At 44.1% G+C, this 21901-nt stretch overlaps 1 protein-coding gene across 5 annotated transcripts in view; it reads left to right on the top strand.

Annotated features, from left to right (window-relative positions):
* Positions 1-21901, top strand: part of MERTK (MER proto-oncogene, tyrosine kinase) — a 366926-nt gene that overhangs the window by 154916 nt on the left and 190109 nt on the right. For all 5 annotated transcript variants that reach the window (XM_086927212.1, XM_086927213.1, XM_086927211.1 and 2 more), the window contains one exon: positions 4246-4332. In XM_086927212.1, coding sequence (XP_086783338.1) covers positions 4246-4332 — 87 coding nt within the window. The remainder of the gene's footprint in view (positions 1-4245; positions 4333-21901) is intronic.

The following is a 21901-nucleotide window of genomic DNA, read 5'->3' as shown; positions in this document are numbered from 1 at the left end:
GTTTGGGTTAACATCAAACACAATCTTAAGGCTTACTAAGTGTGAAATCTGATTTTCCTGCTGTGTTCAACAAAACAAATCTCTTCCACATACCCTGTAACATGTGCATAAAGGGACACATGGTCAGCATTCAAAACACCGGTGGGCCTTCTAAGGCATTTCTGCTTTGCTGAATTGCTAGTGGGTGAATGTAGGCCAGCATGACTGGATATCTCCAGAAGTCTCTCAGTTGTTGCCGCCTGCAAGGCGTTGTTGGGGAGAGTATTGGAGGACAGATGTGAGCACCTCCTTAACAGGGGGATGACAAAGCTGGGAGGAGTGTCTGTTCGAGAATTCACAAGCATGTCAGGATGCCTGCGAGGCATGCATTTTTTTCGTATTACTCATGAGTGCCTTCAACCAAAATTACATATGCTTACAAGGCTTGCAATCCATGTGATAAAGAGCTCAAAGACTCTTTTATGAGCAGGCAAATAGTTTTACAAGTAGACATAAAACAACCTTCTGGGTTGTGTTTTAAATGAAAAGGTTTTGAATGCAGAGCCAGATGGTGACTGTAGGAAAGAGCATCTATTGACATAGTTACCCCCATTTTTTGCCTGGTGTATGCTGTGATTTCGAATTGAAAGTACACTGGGTCCCTGCCAACCAGATTCCCAGTGCCAGATCTCTTTCCTACAACTGCACCACGATTAGCACAACACTGTAAGTCCCTAGTAAAAGGTACTCCTGGTACCTAGGGCGTTGGGACTGAAGTGGGTCCACTGGGGCTGCAGCACAAATTCTGCCACCCTAGAGACCCCTCTCCAAGACAATGCAAAGTGCCATTGCAGGCTGCGTGTCTTGGTGCAGAGAAAGCCGAAGAGTGAGCCCTGTATGCCATGCCCCATACACTGCATGAGGTGAAGGTCGTCACCCCAAGTGTAGGCCTTACATCCATAAGGCAGGGTGCATTATATCCCATGTGTGGACATATTTGCATGAGCAGATATGACCCTATAATATTTAAGTCAATTCTAGTGCACATGGAGACCGTAGAGAGTACATAGGCTGGATATTTGTCATCACAAGTTTCCTATCTCCATGATGACTTAACCATGATGACTTCACTGTACCAAACCTCTCATCTTTATAAGTCATCACTGATGCCAGTGTTTGATGTATTAATACATTCACACAGGGGACACCTTAGAGTACCCCATGAAAACCTAATAAGCACTGGTGTGGTCTCCGACTTGTCTTAGCCAGCCTGCCACCACCGGACATGTTTCTGGCGTCATGGGGCCAGGAACAAGGCCTGCTCTGGACGCAGGTGGTTCACACCTCCCTCAGGCCAGGATGGCCTTCCAGGGCAGGATGCTTCAAGGGTGATGCCGTCTTTGAAATACCACCTAGGGAGTTCCAGGATGCGAACCCCACTGTCCTGCTCCACATTTGGTGGGAGGACAGGCGGGAAAATTAGTTAAATTAAATGATGGGTCCTCATTTAGCCAGCACCTCACTTAAGGTGGGGCAGGTGATGTGGAGCCCACTTGTCATTTCCCTCAATCTTAGTTTGAGAGGGAATTAGTGGATTATGGTCAGGGTAGTGCCCCTACCCACTGGAAGGGTCACTTAGAGGGTGTAGACACCCTAAAAGGTAGGAAGCCTATGGGCTACTGCCTTTCATCCCCTTTAACGCCCCTACATTTAGTATCTAGGTGGCATCCCTGGACCCTGAACTCAGATTTGGCGCACACAGAGAAGATAAGGACAAATACTTGCTGCTGCCCCATGGACTGAAGCCCTGCTGCATAAAATTGGCACTAAACCCTGCCTGCTGTCCTAAGGACTCGACAGTTTTGGTGTGCTGTCTCGTCCTGTAACTGTGAGGCCTCAAAGAACCCCCAAGCGCACCCAGCCATTGACAAATCACTAAAGAACTACCTTGGAGTAGAGGTACTACTTCCCTGCTGCCCGCAGGCACCGAACCTGTAGAATCTGGTTTCCCGACTTACTCCCTGATGACTTTGATGCAGCACCAAAACTAAAAGTGGTACACCTGCCCCAGAGGATCAAATCTGTCTCCCTCTAAGTGTGGAGACAACAGGATTTACCGGAGCCGTGCCACACCAATAGCCAGTGTACCAGACCCTTTGCAGCATTCACTGCGGCTAAGAGTCCAATACAGACTCCAACTGCCCAGGAAGCAAGCAGCCATTGAGGGACATCGAGACTCCTAAAATCCACTTTGTGAGAGGCCTAGCTGTCCCTGAATCATCTCTCCAAGCAGCCTGCTCCTGACCGTGAGGACATCTTGACGCGTGCTGCCCGGCTGACCTATCTGCTCTGCACCCAACCTGCCTGGCCTGGGTACTGATCAACCAGCTGTGATCCTGTGGTCCTGAAGCCCTTGTGACCTGCTCTCTTGAGAGGGACTTCTCGGACTTACCTTTAAGTCCCCTTGTACAGTTTGTTTTCAGGTGGGACCCTTCTTTGTAACAAACCTACGACATCGACACCCTGCTACTGGCCGAATTCCGGTTGCTCCAGAGAATCCACTGGTGGAACATTGGACCTGGCCTTGCTACCTATCTAAATCCTGAGGTGAGACTCAAAATCCAACTGTGTGATTTTTTTATTATCTATTTTCTCCCATTGACTTCAATGATGCAGAATTGTGCACAAAAGTGATTTGCGAACTTTAAAAGTTCATATCTCAAACCATACTGTAGAATGAAGTTCTTGGTCTATAAAATTACATCGGTTATTTTTGCACATTGGTCTCAGATTTATTCTTGAGTGTGTGTCTCATTTATTGCCTCTATGAGTACAACAAATGCTTAGCACTACCCTCTGATAAGCCTAACTGCTCACCAACACTACCACAAATAGAGCGTTAGTATTATCTACGTTTGCCTCTCTATACCAATCTGGGTCTCCTGGACTCTCTGCACAGTGTACTTCATTTTAGTTCACTGTGTAGAGAGCCAGCTTCCTACAGTGATGGGTAGTATTACTCTGCAGGCTCTAGCCTGAGTGAATGCTGGGGAGGCTGCTCACACTTGTGCACGAGTGACAAGGTTTCTAGCGTATTGTTGGTGTAGTAACGTGCATCAAAGGGTATGTTTTCAGGAAGTGGCTACACCAAGATTCTTTGGGGTCACACACATGGATATCAGGCTACGGCTGAACTCTAGGGAATTGATGCTCAGACACAAGATGCGAAAAGGGGAAACAAGGGAACCCTACTCACAGCGGAACCAGGGCAATATATTTATCCAAAGAACAATGGTTCCTGTGGCATAATTATTTATACAATATATAATATATGACAGCTTAAATTAGCACTATTAATTTGTAGCAGAGAAGGGTTTGGCAAGGAAAGAAGCACACATATACCAATTTATAAGAAATACTTCTTATATTTCAACTTATGGAGATTTTCATATTTATAACAGCGACATATATACAAAAGAATATATATACAGAAAAGTGCAGTGTGTCCCCAGTGATTTTGTGAGCAAAAACAGAACAAACAACAATAAGTGATCTGTACAGTTTTTTGTTATGGATATTTACAAAGGGAATGACCAAGCACAATAATAAAGCAATTACTATCAGTGACTATCTACAATCAAAGACCACTGTGCTTAAAGGGTTCTTTCCCTATGGCGTCGACGGCGTTTCGACCTGCTTGATGGAGGTCTCGTCAGGACTAAACAGTGCGGTACATCTGGGGGAAAGGTGAAAGTAATATTAATATGTGTAGTCGCAATAATGATTAATTGTATGTGGACAAGAGGGGACGAATGTTACCTCGTGGTGTCTCTAATGAACTCAACCCATGCGTGATGAAGTAAATAAAAATGACTTACAGTATACCCAGCCGGGCACTGTCGAGAAACAAGATAGAACAATTGTTGTTGATGCACGTACTATAGAAAAAGCGCTCCAACTTAGGCATTGGTAATGGAAAACGCCACTTACCACTGTGAATAGATAGCGTGGTACTCGCGGTTACAGAGGTGACTTTCACTACAGTCGCAGCGGAAAACAGGAAGATGCCTGATAACAGAGGGACTTACGATTAGAGATACGCTATATCGTTGTGAGGGTTCTGTGGTGTGACATCACAAGAGTGGACCGGCTGGTTTGGGATTCACTGCAGCCTCCTTCAGCGACTACCGAGACAACACATAATAAAGCAATACTATAGGATTCTAGGCTCTAATGTGCATTTTCTTTTTTTTTATTTGTTCTCAGGTCTTGATGAAGCAGCAATTTATAGTTGTGAAGCACACAACAAGAAAGGACTGACTGCGTCAAACGAAGTGCAGATACATATAAAAGGTAGGTAGACGTCACTTGGTGTTTGCAGCCCTCATGTTTGTAGAATGTGCTGAATTAAGACTTAAGCACTGTATAGATGCAAATTGTAGGACATGCACAATTATTGGGCAAACGGACACTGTCATTACATCGCTATGACCATTACTTCTATGTAGCTATTACCTTGGCTCTACCTGACATCGACCTGGCATATTTTCTCTTCTAAATATTTTCTGTTCTTATTTGCCATGTTTCTAGCATTTTGACTTCAGAAACCTATGTTGTGATCTCATATAACGTCCTACAGCCCACCTAGCGTCATGGGTAATGTGTTCTTTTACCATGGAGCCTTGATTCTCTTGCATGAATATAATAGGACTGTCTCTGTTATTGTTCTATGTGTTCGTCATTGTAGTCGGGGTTGGATTGGGAAGGCTCCCGAAGTATTGATGGTGTCTTGGAATATACGGTTCTGTTTAATTTCTGAAGTTGTCTTTTTGGAACGTTCATGTTCATGTCAAGTCTGGCAAATCTGCAACTTCATGGTCGGACTGTCTAGTACTGAGGAGCATGGAAAGGACTCCCATATCCTTCCCCATCAGACACCAACACTTCCCATGTAACATGGGTTGTGGGTTTGTATAAAGATAATGGGAGTTTCTTAGTCGTACTCCTTTCCCCTAGTCTGTGCTGGTACGGTTGGGTATGTCCCCTTTTTGTGGCTTATTTCAATGGTTCTGCCCTTTATTCAGGGCTCCACTACCTTTCATCCAGTCCCAAAGTAAAGCTGGTACAACTTCATCTTGGATTGCAAGCAGCTAGAAGTATGTTTTATCCTTGTATTACCCTAGGCAGCCACACTGTGTGCCCCCATAATGAGTAAGAAAAAAGAAGATGCCATTCTCCGCCGTGCCGCCGCACGCCTCTCCTCCAAATGTATGGTGTTACAGCGCATACATTTACAATGCATGCCTTTACAACGCAGTTTTTACATCGTAACATCCTTTACAACGCACTCCATTACGTCGAATTACACTTCATCGCATTTTTAGAAACTACCTTTACAACGCATTCCATTACATTGCATTATACCTTTACAGAGCATACCAGTACAACGCATACCATTACATTGCATTTCAGGTAAGTGTTGAATAGTAGAGGAGTTAGAATTACTATTCTGACTCCAGGCGGTGCAACAGTATGGCAAGTGTTGAATAGTGTAGGGGTAAAAATTACTATTCTAACTCCAGGGGGTGCAACAGTAGGGTAGGTTTTGGATATTGTAGGGGTACTATGGGTGGTAATGGTATGCATTGTAATGGTATGTGTAGTAATGCCTGCGTTGTAGTGACATGCGATGTAGTGTCATGTGATGTAGTGTCATGCGTTGTAATGCCTGCGTTGTAGTGACATGCGTTGTAAAGGATGTTGCGATGTAATGACTGCATTGTAAGTTTAGTGCGATGTAATGGCTGCATTGTAAAGGACGTTTCCCCTCTCCTCCATCCTCTTCAGCTCTGCTGGAAGCATCCAGGCTTCCAGACTCTTCCGGCCTATCACAACACTGCATGAGCAGCATCGTGATTGGTCTGAGCGGCCTGTTTGGCCACTCAGGCAGTGGCTGGGAGGCTGTGCATGTTCACCTCAGGGTTGTGCAACACAGCCTCGTGGAGAACATGCTATGTGCACATGATGGATTGGCCGGCCCCAGAGGGTCAGCCAAGCCATCATATGCACTTAGAGGTGTGCAAACTACTCCTCACTCTGCTCTGGCGTCACATTGCCCAGCCCCGCCAGAGTGCTGCATAGTAAAATATAATGATAATAATGTCCTGTTATTACCATTTTCTTTTTCTTTTATGCACTGCTGAAATAGCAGTCGGGCAACGCTCCTCAGCCGAGGAGCTGCCACTGGGACAGTTGTATGGGAAATACATTCGCAAAACTGGTTGCAACTTATAGACTGACTTTTTGTGAATTTAACAGAATTTTGCAAACTAACCTATGTATTAATATGTTGGCTTGCAAAATTTCTATTCACAGTGGCTTGCAATCTGACCTCATTACTATTCATTAGATACTAACTGATTGGTAGGCGTCCTAGGGATAGAGGCCTACTTGGTTCAGCAAACCACCAGGTCTGGGATTGCTTTTTAGTATTATTATTATTTTTAATGCCTCAGCTTCAACAAACAATTTTCTTAACATTCAAAAATGAGGAAGGGGTCTCTTCACTTTTGTGAATCAATTACCACCGCAGTCAGTAAATTTTCAATGTTTTGCAACTGGATTGATGCATTGCATTGTGAATTGCAACTTGTAAGAGATGCCTTAAACATGGCCTAATAGCAATTTGGTATGCATTTTTAAACCCAGTTTGCGATTTGGTACCCATTTTACTAAATCGCAACATGGGTTTATTACATAACAAAAAGTGCTTTGCAACTCCGAAATGGCTTTGAACATGTGGTAATTGGCCTATTAAAAATAAACTTGAATATATGTCTTTGTAACTTAGGGGCTCATTAGGATGGCGGACGGACCTGCGTCCCTCCGCCACCCCAGAGGAAGAGGGACCGTCCGCAGGGGCAGCGGCGGTCCCTCCGTGCTAATTAGGAAGTGACCGCCACCCTGGTGGTCACACCCTGTATTTTTAACATTGCGGCGGGTGCTGCTCAAAGCAGCACACGCCGCAATGTCAAAACACCATGTTTTCCTTTGCGTGCACGAAGCTGCAGGCACCGCGTGGTGCCTGCCGCTTCGTGCACGGAAAGACTGGGGGGTACCATAGGTACCCCCCATGTGCACCCCCCACCCCTTCACCCCTGGGGGCCCGCAACGGGCCCCCAAAGAAAAGTCTGTATGCCTTTCACCGGCGGAAGTGCCGCTGTGTAAAGGCATAGCACCGCTGACATCCTAATATGGCTGGTGGTGTCTGATAGACACCGCCAGCCATGTTAGAGCTTTTCCGCCGCGGTCGGAAGGCGACAGGCGGCCGACGGAAAAAAGATCCCCCAGCCATCCTAATCTGGCGAGGGGTCTTTTTTCAGTCCGCAGCGGTTAATCCGCATCCTCCGGACCGGCGGTGGCTTCTGCCTGCCCGGAGGATGCGGATTAACCGTAATCCTAATGAGCCCTTAAGTCTTTAAATACCAAGCGCAGATCAGATCTGAAAAGAATGATATGTGGAAATATTTTGATATTTCTTCAAATGTATTATAAGATTTTCTTACGTGGTCATTTAGAGAAAACATTCTGTCATTCAAATATTGTTTGCCACACTGTTTTTCATGTTTTTTCAACAAAGTTTTACATTTATGCAAAAACTATGAGTAATAATGACACAATGTTTTCGCACTTGTTAATACAGAATTTTTTCCCCAGTTAGTTTTTCTGCAATTGCCAAGTAAAAGCTGCTGGTAAAAGTGGGCACAAATGAAAGGATCACGTTTTTAGTATTGATGACAGTGTTAGTGCATAACAAATGGCATGAAAACATTTGTGTAATTTTTCAGCTCCTGTGTCCTGCTCTAAATGCCTCAGTTGCTGTGGTGGGCTTTTCCCACACGCGCCTAGATTAAAAGGAACATTGGTGTAATCACTAATTAGCAGAAATGTTAAGTGGTGTGGGAAGAATTAAAAATTCCCTGTTTCGATCTCTCTGCCACATTCCTTAATTTGACTACCTCATGACAGATGTAACCGGTGTTGGTACAAGACGGATAAGAGATGTTACGAGCATTTATAATTGGGGCAGCTGATATAAAAATGATTAGTCGGGTCTAGGTTTGGCAGACTAGGCATTGCTAGGCTGGTTGAGACTCAGCGATGGATTGGGCTCAAGAATCTTTCCTCTTCTCAGTCCTCCATAGTTGTGTAGCTCCCTCATTATGCCATTGTCCCTACAGAATCAATAGCCAATTCTGAAGAGTAAAACACAATAGTGATGGATGGAAGGTGTAAAAAAATAGTCTCAGCCATTTGAGATTGTTTGGGTCATATTCCAGTTCATGATTTATTTTTCCTCGTTATGACACGCCACACGAGGACCATACATTGCATTTCAAGCATCCACAAGTCCACTGAGGCCTATAGCAAGTAACTGAACCTGAGCAACCAGATAACCAAAGACTAACCATGAATAAACCTACCTTCTACATGTTTCTGGGATCATTTGAACATAATCTGGGGAGTTTTTGTAAGTTGAGCAAATCTGTAGCTCCTCTAAGCATGGTGTGAAGCAGGGGCTAATTGAGAGAGTATTCTTGAGTATGTGAAATTAGTACCTTAATAGTACTTACCATAGGAGTACCCGTTTGGGCTCCTAAATTTCTTAGTAAATTGGCAGTAATGCCTTTAACCTCGCTCAAGTCAACAAACTATTGTCTCCCCAAATGTATATGCTTCCTCCAAAACCCATTCACCCCCTGCTCTTTGAAAGCAATTGGGAGCCATATAGGTTTCTTACATGCTATACATTCTAAGGCAATACAAATTAAGTTATGTTACTCCAGAATGCTTTCATAGTAGCTTCTGTCCTAGAGAAGACAACTGCTAATATAACTTTAGGAGATTTCCAGATTTTGGAGAATGCTTCTTGAATAAACTGAGAGCCTCTCCTAGCAATAGAAAGGACTGTTCAATTTTTGATTTTATCTATAAAGCAAGACAACTCTCTGTACTATTCAGTCTCAGCTGTTGATAACTCTAGTCACATTATATTTGAGATGGGGTTGCCATCTCTGTACTTACTTTGTGGGAGTGGTTTAGTTGGAGTCCACAACACTTATTTTTGGTGACCAGGACTTATTTTTATTATTAAACTTTGACGCAGAGTAGGAGAGAGAAAGGCTGAAATGGAGGAAGAGTAATTCTGGAAAACAGGGTCAAAGGGAAAAGGCAGTTATGAAAAGGAGCATGTAAGATTGAGATAAAAAGACAGGTGTTATATTTAAGGTACCCCTAAATAGGTCCAGGTAACATCATAACCCTTCACCTACATTTTCTCCTATAGTACATACATAAAGGAGTTGAGGGGCTGTCCTTTCACCTAGTTACAATACTACACACAGTACGTAGGGAATTTCCCTGAACACTGGCCTCATAAATTATGCATGAGGATTCTTAGTTTCTTGGACTCAAAGCAGGACGATCAACTCCTGCATAATAACTATCTATAAAGTTAATTCCCGACGTCCTCCTATCTGCGACAGTGGAACAGCAAGGTAGAACCCCTGGGGATACCTTAGGGTATATAATAATCACATCTTGCTGAGATAGAGGACATCACCACTTCCATGCCGACACACTGACACGAGACGCTGAGGTTCCCTGTAGGCAGATACTCGAGCTCGCAGTGGTCTGACATCCCTCGCGGGGTGTTCAGCTCGAGACCAGAGCAGGGTCCCACAGGCTAACATCAGGTAATGGGGTTGGCTTTATCCTAGAGGGATTCTTGGCTTTAAACCTACACACATGCTAGGTACACTTAGGCACATCTAGTTAGGGTACTTTTAATATGCACCCTTTCACACTTAGAGCTTTTCTTTTAGAGTGAAAGGGTGCATATTAAAAGTTTGTTTCCCCTATCACTATCCAATTTTAGAGCTTTTCTCTTTGTTTTTCTTTTTTCACTTCAACACTTTCACTTTTTAGCACTGCTATTCAGTTCCTCACTAGGCACACCCTGTTCACATCTGAGTTAGTTTGTTTGGTACGGTATACAACGGTTACAACGCAATTTTTACAACGCACTACCACTACAACGCAGCCATTACAACACATACCATTACAACGCATTGCGCTGGGGGGCGCTCTAGGATAGGGAATAAGTTTAATTTTATATCCAACACCTTCCCTAGTGTCCACGGGGACTGGAGTTGGAATATAAAATTATACTTACCACTATCCAGCACCTCTAAGCGCTATGCGTTGTAACGGTATTCGTTGTAAATACCGCGTTGTAATGGTATGCGTTGTAAAAGTATGCGTTGTAACGTCATACATCCGTTTGGTACACCCTTGACTTGGTTATCAAAATCTGCCGGTCTGTTGTGGTCTACCAGTTCTCTAAACGAGTAAGAGATCCCAGATGATGAAGGGCGGTCTCGATGGTGAACTGATGGGAACTCGCTCACATTGACGGCTCTTCCCTATTTTTCAACACTTTGGTTGTTTATTCTGTTGGATACATAATTCAGTTGGCCCTTTTGACTCACTGCTAATTTTTGTTGGTTTCATTATCATTTAGGGGGTTTAGCAGTCAGGGTCGTTAAAAAATTCCCCTGGGACCTCCTTTTGTGTTCTAATAACCCATTTGCATGAGTCACGGCCAATCAGGAGCACCTCTGTCTTTGAGGAATTGAGTTGAAGATAGTTCTCAGCCATCCAATCTGAGATGGCCAGAACATCTTCAAGGATTTTTAGCTGGTAATGACTAATCATACTCTGATGCTGTAGAAAACGTCCTCCTTAGAAAAAGGTGCACACTGGTATTATTGTCTCAAACATATTGTCTAAACCAAAAATCAACAAAGAATATACTGCATGAAAATGTCGTCTTGCTAAAAGCCAGAATATGAACACAGTACGTGCCAGCTTGAGTATTAAAAATTTTACCTGGCATCTATGTGTATTCTCCAGGTTAAACTGGCCATCACTATATTGTGACTGCCTTTACTGAATACAGAAAGGTCTCAACAGGCTGCTAGCTGGGAAGGAAAACTTGAGACTAGCTTGGCTATCCTGTCCACAGACTGGGACAAAATAGTTTTACACAAAAACAGATAATATGTTAAAGGTAAACACAAACTGTTCTGTTTTAATTAGGTATTCTCCCTAATAGACTTTTAATAGTGTTGATGATCATTGGCCATAACTGTCAGAAGTCAATTCTTAACAAGTGATACTATATGGTGCTATTATGATTTACTTAGCACTGAAGCACTTTACTGAGGTGCCCATGTGTTGTTCTATATACCAGCACAAACTGCTGTATTCCAATCAGGTAACTAGACTCACTTTAGCTGCTCAGTCTACATTGGTTGCCCGTGAAAAGAAGAATTGAATATAAAGTGCTTACTTTGGCCCATAGAGCAATAAATGACACTGGTCTGCAATTTTTGAGGCTAAGACTTAAAAAATATAGTAAGAACAGAGTACTCAGATCGAATGACCAGAATCTTCTATAATTTTCTAAAATGGGACAGGCAGAAAAGCATAAGTGCATGTTTATCAGTTAAATAACATGGTTAATAATTAAATCAATGTGGAAATATACAATTTTATGACTCTATTTATTCGCAAAACACAAAATAAATATGGATAAATACCAATAAGGTGGCTCAAAAAAAAATATGGATAAATACAGACGGAAATGTTATTAAAATAAATACCATAAAACCGGGAGCCCTATTTATGATCAACTTGTACCTTAATGGTAGCTGGGTGTTTTGATCTCATCTAAGTACTATTTTCTCTTACTCTGGCTTACTAAAGATACTTGACCTGAAGTTTGATGGTATTAGATGTGCGATTATTCAACTACAGCTGTTGTATGTACCTCATTTAGGCCCTGCTGGGCAGGCCATCAAGTGCTCGGGAGACGGAGGCCTGTGTTGTTATATTAAAGGTCAGCTGCTTCGTTTGTGAAGTTTTCACCAAAATTCTCATGCCAATATGGCAGAAGCACTCTTGACAAAAATGAAATCTCAGCTGGTCCACCATGTCCTAGCAGTTTTTCTGAAACAAACGCTCTAAACAAACAAGAAATGCCACTAACACCTTGGGGGTTTTCTCCCTTGAATCAGAACTGCTCTGCATTTTTCTGCACATGTGAAAAATCATAGTCAGAAACTCCTCCCTAATTAGAGTGGGCGTTGTGGCATTGAAACCCTGGAGTTCCAGCAGCAAAGAGGGTGATAATTGGACGTGCTTCTTCTGTAGAGCCAGCTGATGTGCCATTGCTGGGGGCCCTTCTGCGTACCTATACTGTTTATTGATTACATTGTCCACAGGAACCGCAGTTTCTGCTTAAATAATATTGCTGGAGGCACAACGGTTCCCTCGACTCTAAATATGGCCCCATCCAATTTAGAGCTCGTCTCCCGTTATCCCCAACTCCAGGCCGGACTGGCCGTAGCGGGCACCGGGCATTTCCCCGGTGGGCCACCAGGATTGGGGGCCGGTTTTGGGCCCCTGGGGGCCGATTTTGTTACAGGGCAGTTTTTGCAATATCGGCCGCGATAACGAAATCAGCCGAAACCGGCCGTGAAAAATAGCTCCGCCGGCCGAGTACTTTGCCAGGGGAGTAATTGGGAGATATTAGGCCCTAACACTCTTGGTTATGACCTTACAACCACTTGTACAGTGAGTACAAATTAAACAGCTTGCAGCATTGGCCTCACCACATCCAGTACCACAGAGTTTTAGGTTGAGGCCTACAATAGGGCTTTAAAGCTGCCAGCTCTCTGAAATCTTCCTTTTTAACTCTTCGGGAAGAGGTATTTGCAGTTACTGAAGCTCCATGACAAGCACTGCTTCCAGCAAACAGACATTTCGAGGGACTGTTTTGGGGACCACTCCCTTCCCCATGTAAAATGTTCATAAAATGGGGTCAAAGCATTTCTTGTTTCCTGGCACGGTTTTCAAAATACATAAGCCAGAAAGTGCTAGTTATATTGATAGTGCTGAAAGGAAAACTAAAAACATCCCAATACTTCTGAATGCAGCACGTGGAACACTATTACGTATGCTAGCCTTTAAAAGCAGCTTACTGGGTTCGGTGGGCTAAACGCGCACCCCACTGCATGGCTAGCCCAGCCAGAGTATAACTGACCTAGGTTGGAGCCATCTATGAGGAAGTCATGTGTCCGTGTTCAAGGCAGTGAATATTTTTTTTTTTACTACGGCGATGGGTTGGGTGTGCAGTCCTGGAAAATATTTTCTTACCAGGCCCAAAAACATGAGGTAAAAAAATGCATTTTACACCATAATTGCCTATTATAAAGCAGGAGATTTCAAAATCAGTAGGGAAGAAGGACATTTGACATACCACAGTTGCCAGGCCAGTTGAACATCGCACCACCATGTTATGCACCACAGCCAGTCCACTTCCAAACACTTTAGTAAGTCTATTTCATTGTGGACAGGCAAGTGCTGCTTTGCAACCAACCACATGCAACCTGCTTTAGATAGGCCAGTTACATATTGCACCACCACAATTAAAGCACCACAGCAGTAGATTATTGCCCGGTCATTTCCACTTTGCACCATAGCTAGGTCAGTTCCACGTTGAACCAGCATTTAAAACACTGTAACTATGCCTTATCCGCATAGCAGCTGAATGTTAATGACCTCAGTGGGTTTCATAAAGCAGTAGTCCTGTCATGCTGACTCACTGAGGCGAGCGAAAGCTGCCCAAGCTCCGGCAATGCCATAGGAAGCTTTCTTGATTCGCATTTGTGTCTGGAATTGTAGAGCTGAAAGTTGTTTCAGGAGGTGCCATGTTGCACACTTCCTTCCGTCACACTCAGTCCAGTTTTCATTCTTTCCATAGGAAATGATGTGAATTCCTGAAATTCGTGAGTTGTTGCTGGAATCAGCTGGGCAACAGTAAGGCCGCTGTGGGATGAATCACCCCCTGCTTGACGTGAGATGCAGGACGTCACTTCCATTGGTGCAGCAGGCACAGTGACACCAGGGCCTAAAGTCCATTGACTAATGCTGTCCTGTGATCTGTGCTCAACGGTCCAAACAGCAGGCGGGGGAGGGGAAGGGGCATTTCCTTCCTTGCACTAGGGCCCTGGCGCACTCGCTACTCCACTGTTCATCCGTGCTCTGATGCCTGCTGGGGTTTCACTGTGCCATTAATTCTAAAGCTGATAGGCTTCTGATGTTACGATATATCCCGTTTATAGAGTAGTAATACCACAACTACTTGGTGTTGCTGATTTCGACCGGTATCACCAGGGATTTCGGGGGCCCAGGGCCAAACAGAATTTGGGGAAGCCTAGTTCGAACCAGGTTTGAATTAATGATCCAGTTTCAGCTCTTTCATGCCCTCTTTACCCCCTCTGCACAGCAGGGGCGGCTCGAGGCTCATGGCGGCCCTGAGCAGGGACCATAGGTAGGGGGCCCCCGGAGGAACGCAGGCGCGGAGGCCAGTGAATGGGGGAGGCAGGGTGTTTGGAAGTGGAACAGAGCCGGAGGCTGCCAAATCCCTGCCAGGGGCCGCCACGCAAATATGTATCCATCCTCAGAGGATTATTATATTAAGGATATTGGCGTGGTGGAACCTGGGGTTTGGTGGCCCTGTGCAAGTGCACAGCTTGCACATGCCTAAGGCCGCCCCTGGGCACATGGCACACAGGTCCAATTTGAAATTTTTGTTTACATCTAATATTCAGGGATAGTAACGTGTTTTTTCGGTATTATAATGCAGCAACAGCTCATTAATTTGATTGCAAACAATCGTTGTGACCCTCTCCTATTTCTCAAATGTTAGGCCGTGTTTTGATCTAAAACGAGCTTTTTCATAAATTGTTTGCATGGTTTTGAAAAACAAACGTTTCTCTGCAAAATGTCAGTAATAGACTCCCATACGTCATTCACACTAAAAATAAAAATACATTGAAGGAAAATGGTATTTAAAACAATCTGTTTAATAATTACTCGAGGTCATCAGGACAACACTCTCTGAAGAACAGAGCTGTCTCTATCAGGGAGACCCCTGAAATGCTGGGGCCCTGGGTCAGGCCCCACTTTCCCCATTCCTCAAAACGTCTCTGGGTTTCACCAGCCTATTTACTGCGACTATGTATTTGAGGCTTGAAAGTTGTTTTACTGGGTTCAGTTTTACACATGGTATAGCTTGTAATTTATTAGGAAATCAGATGAATTACCATTTAGCACAACTCGGAATGAGCAGGCACTCCAAGTGTACACCTGGAAATTCGAGTTGCTTCCTGGAGAACTGTCCGGCTGCACAATGCCCGACATTTGGAATAAACAAAAAACATCACAAGCGAACCTACTTAACGTCTTGTGATCGAGGCGTGATTGATGCTTTTGAGATATTTTCTTATTTAGTCACGCGGACTTATTGCAAATAACAAGCACTGTTCATTTCGTTCTATCCTGTTTTAGTCACTTCCAACAAGCAGTTTTTAAAAGTTAAAAGTGTGTATTTTTATTCAGGGAAAATGAAAGCCCCGATTAAAACTAACACTTTAAATTCCGACATTTCTGCAAATCTTTATACACATGTGCTGGGAGTTATGAGCTTGTTGGATTTTACTGAATTCAGAATTTCAGCAGTCCAATCCAGTCAAAATTTACCTGATGAAAAAAGTCCGGAAAATACCTGGTCATGCGGATTTTCATGCTGCAGTCACCAGAACTCGCACGTTCTGCCCCATTGTCACAGGGAAACAAAAAATTGGTGTTATTTAGGGCATCCGATAAGTAACAGTTGCCAGGGTATTGTTGTTTGGAAGCGAAGATTAACACTTTATACATACAGGACTCGTATGCGAGGCCTTAGTGTTTTAAAAATAACCTTCTCCTATATGATTGTATTTTATTTTTAGTTTAATATAGTGCGAACTTGACCTGTAGGTATCAGAGCGGTTTAGATTAGCACCAGTTGCATTACAGAAGAACACATTCATTTTTGTTAGGCACAGGGAGATTAAGGGGGCCATTATGATGTCAGGCGGATCGCCACCGCCCGACCGGCGGTGGCGGTCCGGTCAGCCAGACATCTTTCCTCGCCCGCACTCCATTTACCCCCTGCCCTATTACAAAGGCGGGGGCACAGCAGCGGACGGAAAGACTGTCCGCCGCTTTTCCGCAGGCAGGCAACCGTTACAAATGCCTGACGTGAGGTCCTTGGCCATAACATGGTGGCGGTGCCTAGCAGGCAGCGCCCGCCATATTATGATGTCTGTGGATTTTGGGCTTTCCGGAAAGGTATGCGTTTTTTTGCTTTGGGGGCCCGTTGCAGTCCCCAGTGGTATTGGGGGAATGGGGGGGTGCACTTGCAGGGTACCTATGGTACCCCCTACATTGGCATGCAGAAGGTGGCAGGCACTGCGCAGTGCCTGTCACGTTGTGCATGCCAATGGACAACATGCATATTTGACATTGTGGCTGGTGCTGCGCAAATCACCGCCCGCCACAATGTTAAAAATGCTAGATGCGACCGTCAGGGTGGCGGTCGCATCCTAATAGGCACAGCGGGACTGCTGCTCCTCTGGCGGTCGCTTCCTTTCAAGGTTACGGTGGCAGACAGACTTTGTCCACCCACCATCGTAATGGACTCTTAAGTGTTTTGTACAGAATCATAGGATTTTGAGCGTCTCCATCAAGACTCAAACCCAGTTCCCAAGCTTCGAGGTCGACCGCTCTAGCCGTGTATTTTAGCAAAAATACACTGTAAAGTGGTCCGACCAGGTGTTGCTCAGAACCTCTGCAACCTTGATACAACCATTAGTAAACATTGGATCATGCAGTTGACCAGCAGAGTGGGTGGGTTTATTCACGAATGGCTTCAGATTCTAAACAGACATAATGTCCAAAAGACATGAGGCATAATGGTCCTCAAAAGCAACCTACAAAAGGTATTCAGCCACATTTCATCGCCTAACTGGTTTTCCGTACTCCTTTGATGTATCACTCTCAGAATGTATTTCAAATCTTTAACAACTCTCTCAGTTACTTTATAAATGTGACCTCCTGAGAGACAATAGTAAGAACCAGCATGGTTATCAACGGTTGCTGCAAATAATGGTGATCGGCACGTCAAGGGATATTTACTTTTGTCCCACTATTTGGGAAAAATTGACTGGTTGTGGGAGACTCTTGTGTCCAAGGTTGGTGCTGCCAAAGTTGGCCGCACGTTTTGCCTTGCTACCATTCTTAACTGTGATAGCCGTAAAACTCTATTCTCTCCTCTTTAAGCTACATTGGTAGGTATGGCTTCTAAAACAACTTTCGGTTGGTTAGGACTATTGGCATGCCCATAGTTCATAGAGCATGAATTTACCTAAGTTTCATAGAGCATGAATTTACCTAAGTTTCAAATCCTATTAGCAAAGGTATCAATGAAAGATATCATCTTACTGGAGGCCTACTTGAGCATAGAAGTAAACATCACCACACCTTTTCAGCAGGTAAAACGCCATACAGAGTCTCTCATAACTGTGTTTGAAAGGTGACCCAATCCTAGCAGTCAACATAGCTACTTTTCAATATTCACAAATGGTATTTATCAGCTGTCTTTACCAAATTTGAAGAAGACCAACGCCTTCAATGTAAAGGCCCAGTTTTGGCTCTGTGAAGTCTGCTCTTGGGAGTGGATGAGGCATGAGGGTAGATTCAGGGATTAGCAGTGGAACCATGAGGGTCAACTGAAAAATGAGGAATAACTAAGGGAGTCTGATTGCCACCCAGTAGTCCTCAGTGCCCGTGAAGATTTTTGATGCTTTCATTATCCAAAATCTCCGGAGAAAACTAAACATATCTGCGGTGCTCTATTTATTTATTTTTTGTTATTTTACAGAGTTTTATATAGCGTGAACTTCACCCGAATCGGGTATCAGAGCCCTTTACATAGCACCAGTTGCATTACATGAGGACACATTCATTTTTGTTAGGCACAGGGAGAATAAGTGATTTGCCCAGAATCACAGGCTGTCCAGCGTCATTGCCGAGACTCGAACCCAGTTCCCCAGATTCGAGGTCGACCGCCCTAGCCGTTAGGCCAACTCCTCTCCTTTCAGTTGCTTGTTTGGACTTAAGTCCAGGATTGTAGGATCATTTACACAATAGTCTATTAACTCTCTGACCCCGGATTTCAATATTGATTGTTCTCCCTTCTGTTGATGTTTATGAATAGCTGGTTCCTCATGAGAAGCCCTGTTCACCAGGCTTTGCCTGTTTCCCATATTATTTCTGGTGATGTTTGACCTATTATACCCGAGCTTTAAATATAGACATGTGACCTAAGAGCATTTGTGCTATGGCTGTATCTCTATGCCGTAGGTCTCATACGCCTTTGATTGTGCGGTGGAGCAACGCATCCAAACTATAGCCCTAATGTCACAGGATTATAGCCAATGACCCCTTCTGCCAATATTTCAACAATAAGTGACATCTGATACTAAAAAGTAATGTAATAAAACATTAGTGTTGGTGAGGCAGAAGGAAAGTATCATTCGTGTCATTGGGATGCAAAAGTTTCCATGCATCAATTAGTCTGATCACACAGTAGGTCCTGCAGTTTTGCCCTATTAGCATTATTCTGTGGATTAGTGCACCTAGCCCTATCCAATAGTTGATCCAGGACCAGGATGTCTGTCCAAATTTAGTTCACATTCTGAAACGTTTGTCACAAAAGCCTTATTTGTAAGTGTTAGGTGCATATAAGAATCCTACAATTATTATCCTGTTTAGAATATTCAGTTTTATAGAGATAAAATATTTCTCTTTATCTGTCAATTTCTTCTCAGTCCTGTGGGGTACAAGCTTATTTAGCAACACAATGACCCTACATTTTAGACCAACTATGAGAATCTATGTACATATCCTGGTTAGTAGCTGTACTACTGCTACTAGCAACCATACCAACCCAGTCCTCTTTCAACTTTTTAGATTCTGCATTTGCGAGGTGCGTTTTATCCACCCATTTGGTGTGAAAGTATTGTAACACTTTTTTGTGTGTTACATAATGGGACATTAGTAATCCAAGGTAGGAGTAGTTCCTCGTCAGCCAGATGGTCACCGAGGTGGGACTAAGCATGGGCGGAAAATCCGTTACGCTCGCGGATTTTGCGGATTTTTGGGAAATCCGCAATCCGCGAGATTTGCGAATTTCCCGCCAAATCCGCGAGCAGCGGATTTTGCTCGCACTGCTCGCACTGTTCGCGTGAGTTCGCGCCCCGCGAATAAGTGCAAAATTGCAGAAATACGATCTTAGCAAAACTGAAAGTAACTACTTACCAGGTTCAAAAGTTCAGGCACATCATTAGTAGCCATTTCCTGTAGTGCTTCCTGAGGGGCCCCTCCAGAGTTCAGTTGCCAGTTGAAACTATTATGTGACCCTGCTCTGAACCTCAGAATAGTTACACATATGCCACAAAGGTCCTGAATTACAGCTAAGGGAGACAAGCAGGAGCCAGGCTGGAAGTTAAAATCCATTAATCAGCCCCTAATTCATTATTGTCAGTTGGGGCAGGGCAGGTGTTGTAACTAATTTTGCAACAATGAAAGCACTTAGCAAGTGCAAAAGATCACTAATCAGGGCGCACTAAGGAAGCAGGTGCCAGCTAAAAAAATATTCTGTGACACATTAATCAGCCCCAAATTAATTCAGGTCACTTGAGGCAGGGAAGGTGTGCTTTGCCGAAAATAATGTACACTGGACAACCAGAGGGTGTGGTGATGAAACAGAGGGTGGCATGGGTGGGCCAGAGGGTGGCATGAGTAGTCAGAGAGTGGCAGTGGTGACAGAGAGTGGCAGTGATGAATAAGAGTGTCCCAAACAGGCTGGACACGTAGAAACAACAAGTTCGCAAAACTTGCGACCCGACAGGTAAGTTCGCAAATTGCGAAATTGTAAAAACCCTCGCGAACTGGCAGAAACACGGGCGAACACAAAAAAAAAAAATCCGCAAATTCGCGGGAATTCGCGGATTTTGCGGATTGCGAATCCGCAAATCCGCAAAATTCGCGGATTGCCAATCCGCAAAATCCGCTCATGCTTAGGTGGGACCACGTAGCTAGTGCTTCTGTCTCTGGGCGATATGAAACTCAAATCTTAATGTCCTTACACACCTGTTACGGTGTCATGCTTTATCATTGTGTGCTCCTCGTCTGGCCGGTGGTGCAATACCAGACGGGCCTGGGGGCTCTTTATCCGAGATTTCTTGGTCTGGTAGTGCCCTGAAGGTGAATGCATGGGGGAGCTCTATTAGAAGAATATTAGGTGTAGAGTTAAGGATATGTAAAATAGCCTCTATTAATCCTAGAACAAGTTTAATAGTGGGTGGTTAATAGGGCTAAGTAAAAACAGTGATTCTATTGTGATGTCAAGATGCACAAAGATAGAAGTTATCAGAGTGCAGTCAACATGTTTCGTGCCTAGCAAGCCCAGGGATCGGGCAGCAGTTCATCAGGGCCCTCCCAAAAAATAGTGTGACTAAGTGCCCGCTTAGAGGCAAGGGACCACCCTTCTAATGAGAGATAGTCGTTCTTGTTAAATGAGACTGCATCAGAATGGTCACAGCACAACAAACCTACCACAAGGTGGGTGGAACAGTGCTCCTTAGGCACAATGGACGGTCCAGTGCAGTTGAAGGGACACAAGTCGAAGGGACACTGCCGGAAACCTACTCGCCTCCACTGATCTGGAACATAACGGGATATGCCATTAACAATCCTAGAAATAACCGAAAATTCCTTTGCCTGAGTAGACTGTAATAATGTATGTGGGCATACAGTCGCGTATGCCATTTAGTTCGTGAAAAATACATTTGGGTGCTGTACATATAAAATCAGTAGTAGGGCAATGATATAACAAAGAACCAGGAGAACGAACAACGATTGGTTGAGTCGCTTTTAGCTGCCCGTGCTCAGCAAAATATTTGTGCATTTTGGCCGGTAGTTAACCAACCCTATGTCATGGACTCATTGGAGTCGACCTTGGATGTTGTCATCCTCCCTGATGACTGGGTTAATCATTTCTTTGGGTTTTATGGTGGGTCCTTTCCCCAGATGACTATGGTGTTGATACAACGGAAATGTGGAGGAGCGACTCAAAGGCCTTTAGTTAGGTCTTCAGGATGTAGTGACTGCTTTAAAGGGGTGCCTCAAAGAACAGGCAGGGGGCCCCAGTGGGGACCCAGACTATCTTTTCAGGTAAAATGTTGACACTTCTGACCAATGTATTGAAGAACATTCATTATTGAAGACCGTCGCCTTCCTGGAATCACACAACCATCATACCAATCTTTAAAACTGGCAATAAAGACAATCCTAAATGCTAGTTCCCAATTTCGCTTATCAGTTTGACTGCAACACTAATGGGCAGGATTCTTTTACACTGAATAGAGACTTGGCACAAGGCAATTATGTCTTGTGTGACGTACAGTTCAGATTCAGAGCTGGCCCCGGTTCAGTTGCTTACTACCTCAACTTATACTTCCTTATAAATAAATTGCATAGTCAAAGAGGGGAGCATTTCCTTAGCATTCACGGATCTTAGTTCAGTATTCATTCATGGAAATTGCTCCAACCTCTGGGATATTATGCGTGATTTGGGGCTGGAGGATAACATGTCAACTTTATTAGGCAACTGCACAACGAGGTGATGACTAGCGTCGGCTTTGGCCCAAATGGTGACACCATGACTCCTTTTAAACTAACCGGGGGTGTAAGGCAAGGTTGCGTGCTTGTACCGTTTTTGCTTACTTTATATATGAATGGGCTTGATGAACATTTGGTTTTATTATCCCGCATGTAGCTAGTCATTTCATATCTGTCCTCCTTTAAGTCAGTAATGTGGTTCTCATAGCTCAGCTGCCCCCCAGGT

The sequence above is a fragment of the Lissotriton vulgaris genome, chromosome 6, assembly GCF_964263255.1.
Source record: "Lissotriton vulgaris chromosome 6, aLisVul1.2, whole genome shotgun sequence".
NCBI classification, from domain to species: domain Eukaryota; kingdom Metazoa; phylum Chordata; class Amphibia; order Caudata; family Salamandridae; genus Lissotriton; species Lissotriton vulgaris.
The sequence above is the reverse complement of the archived record's forward strand: the minus strand, read 5'-3'. Positions and strand labels throughout refer to the sequence as shown.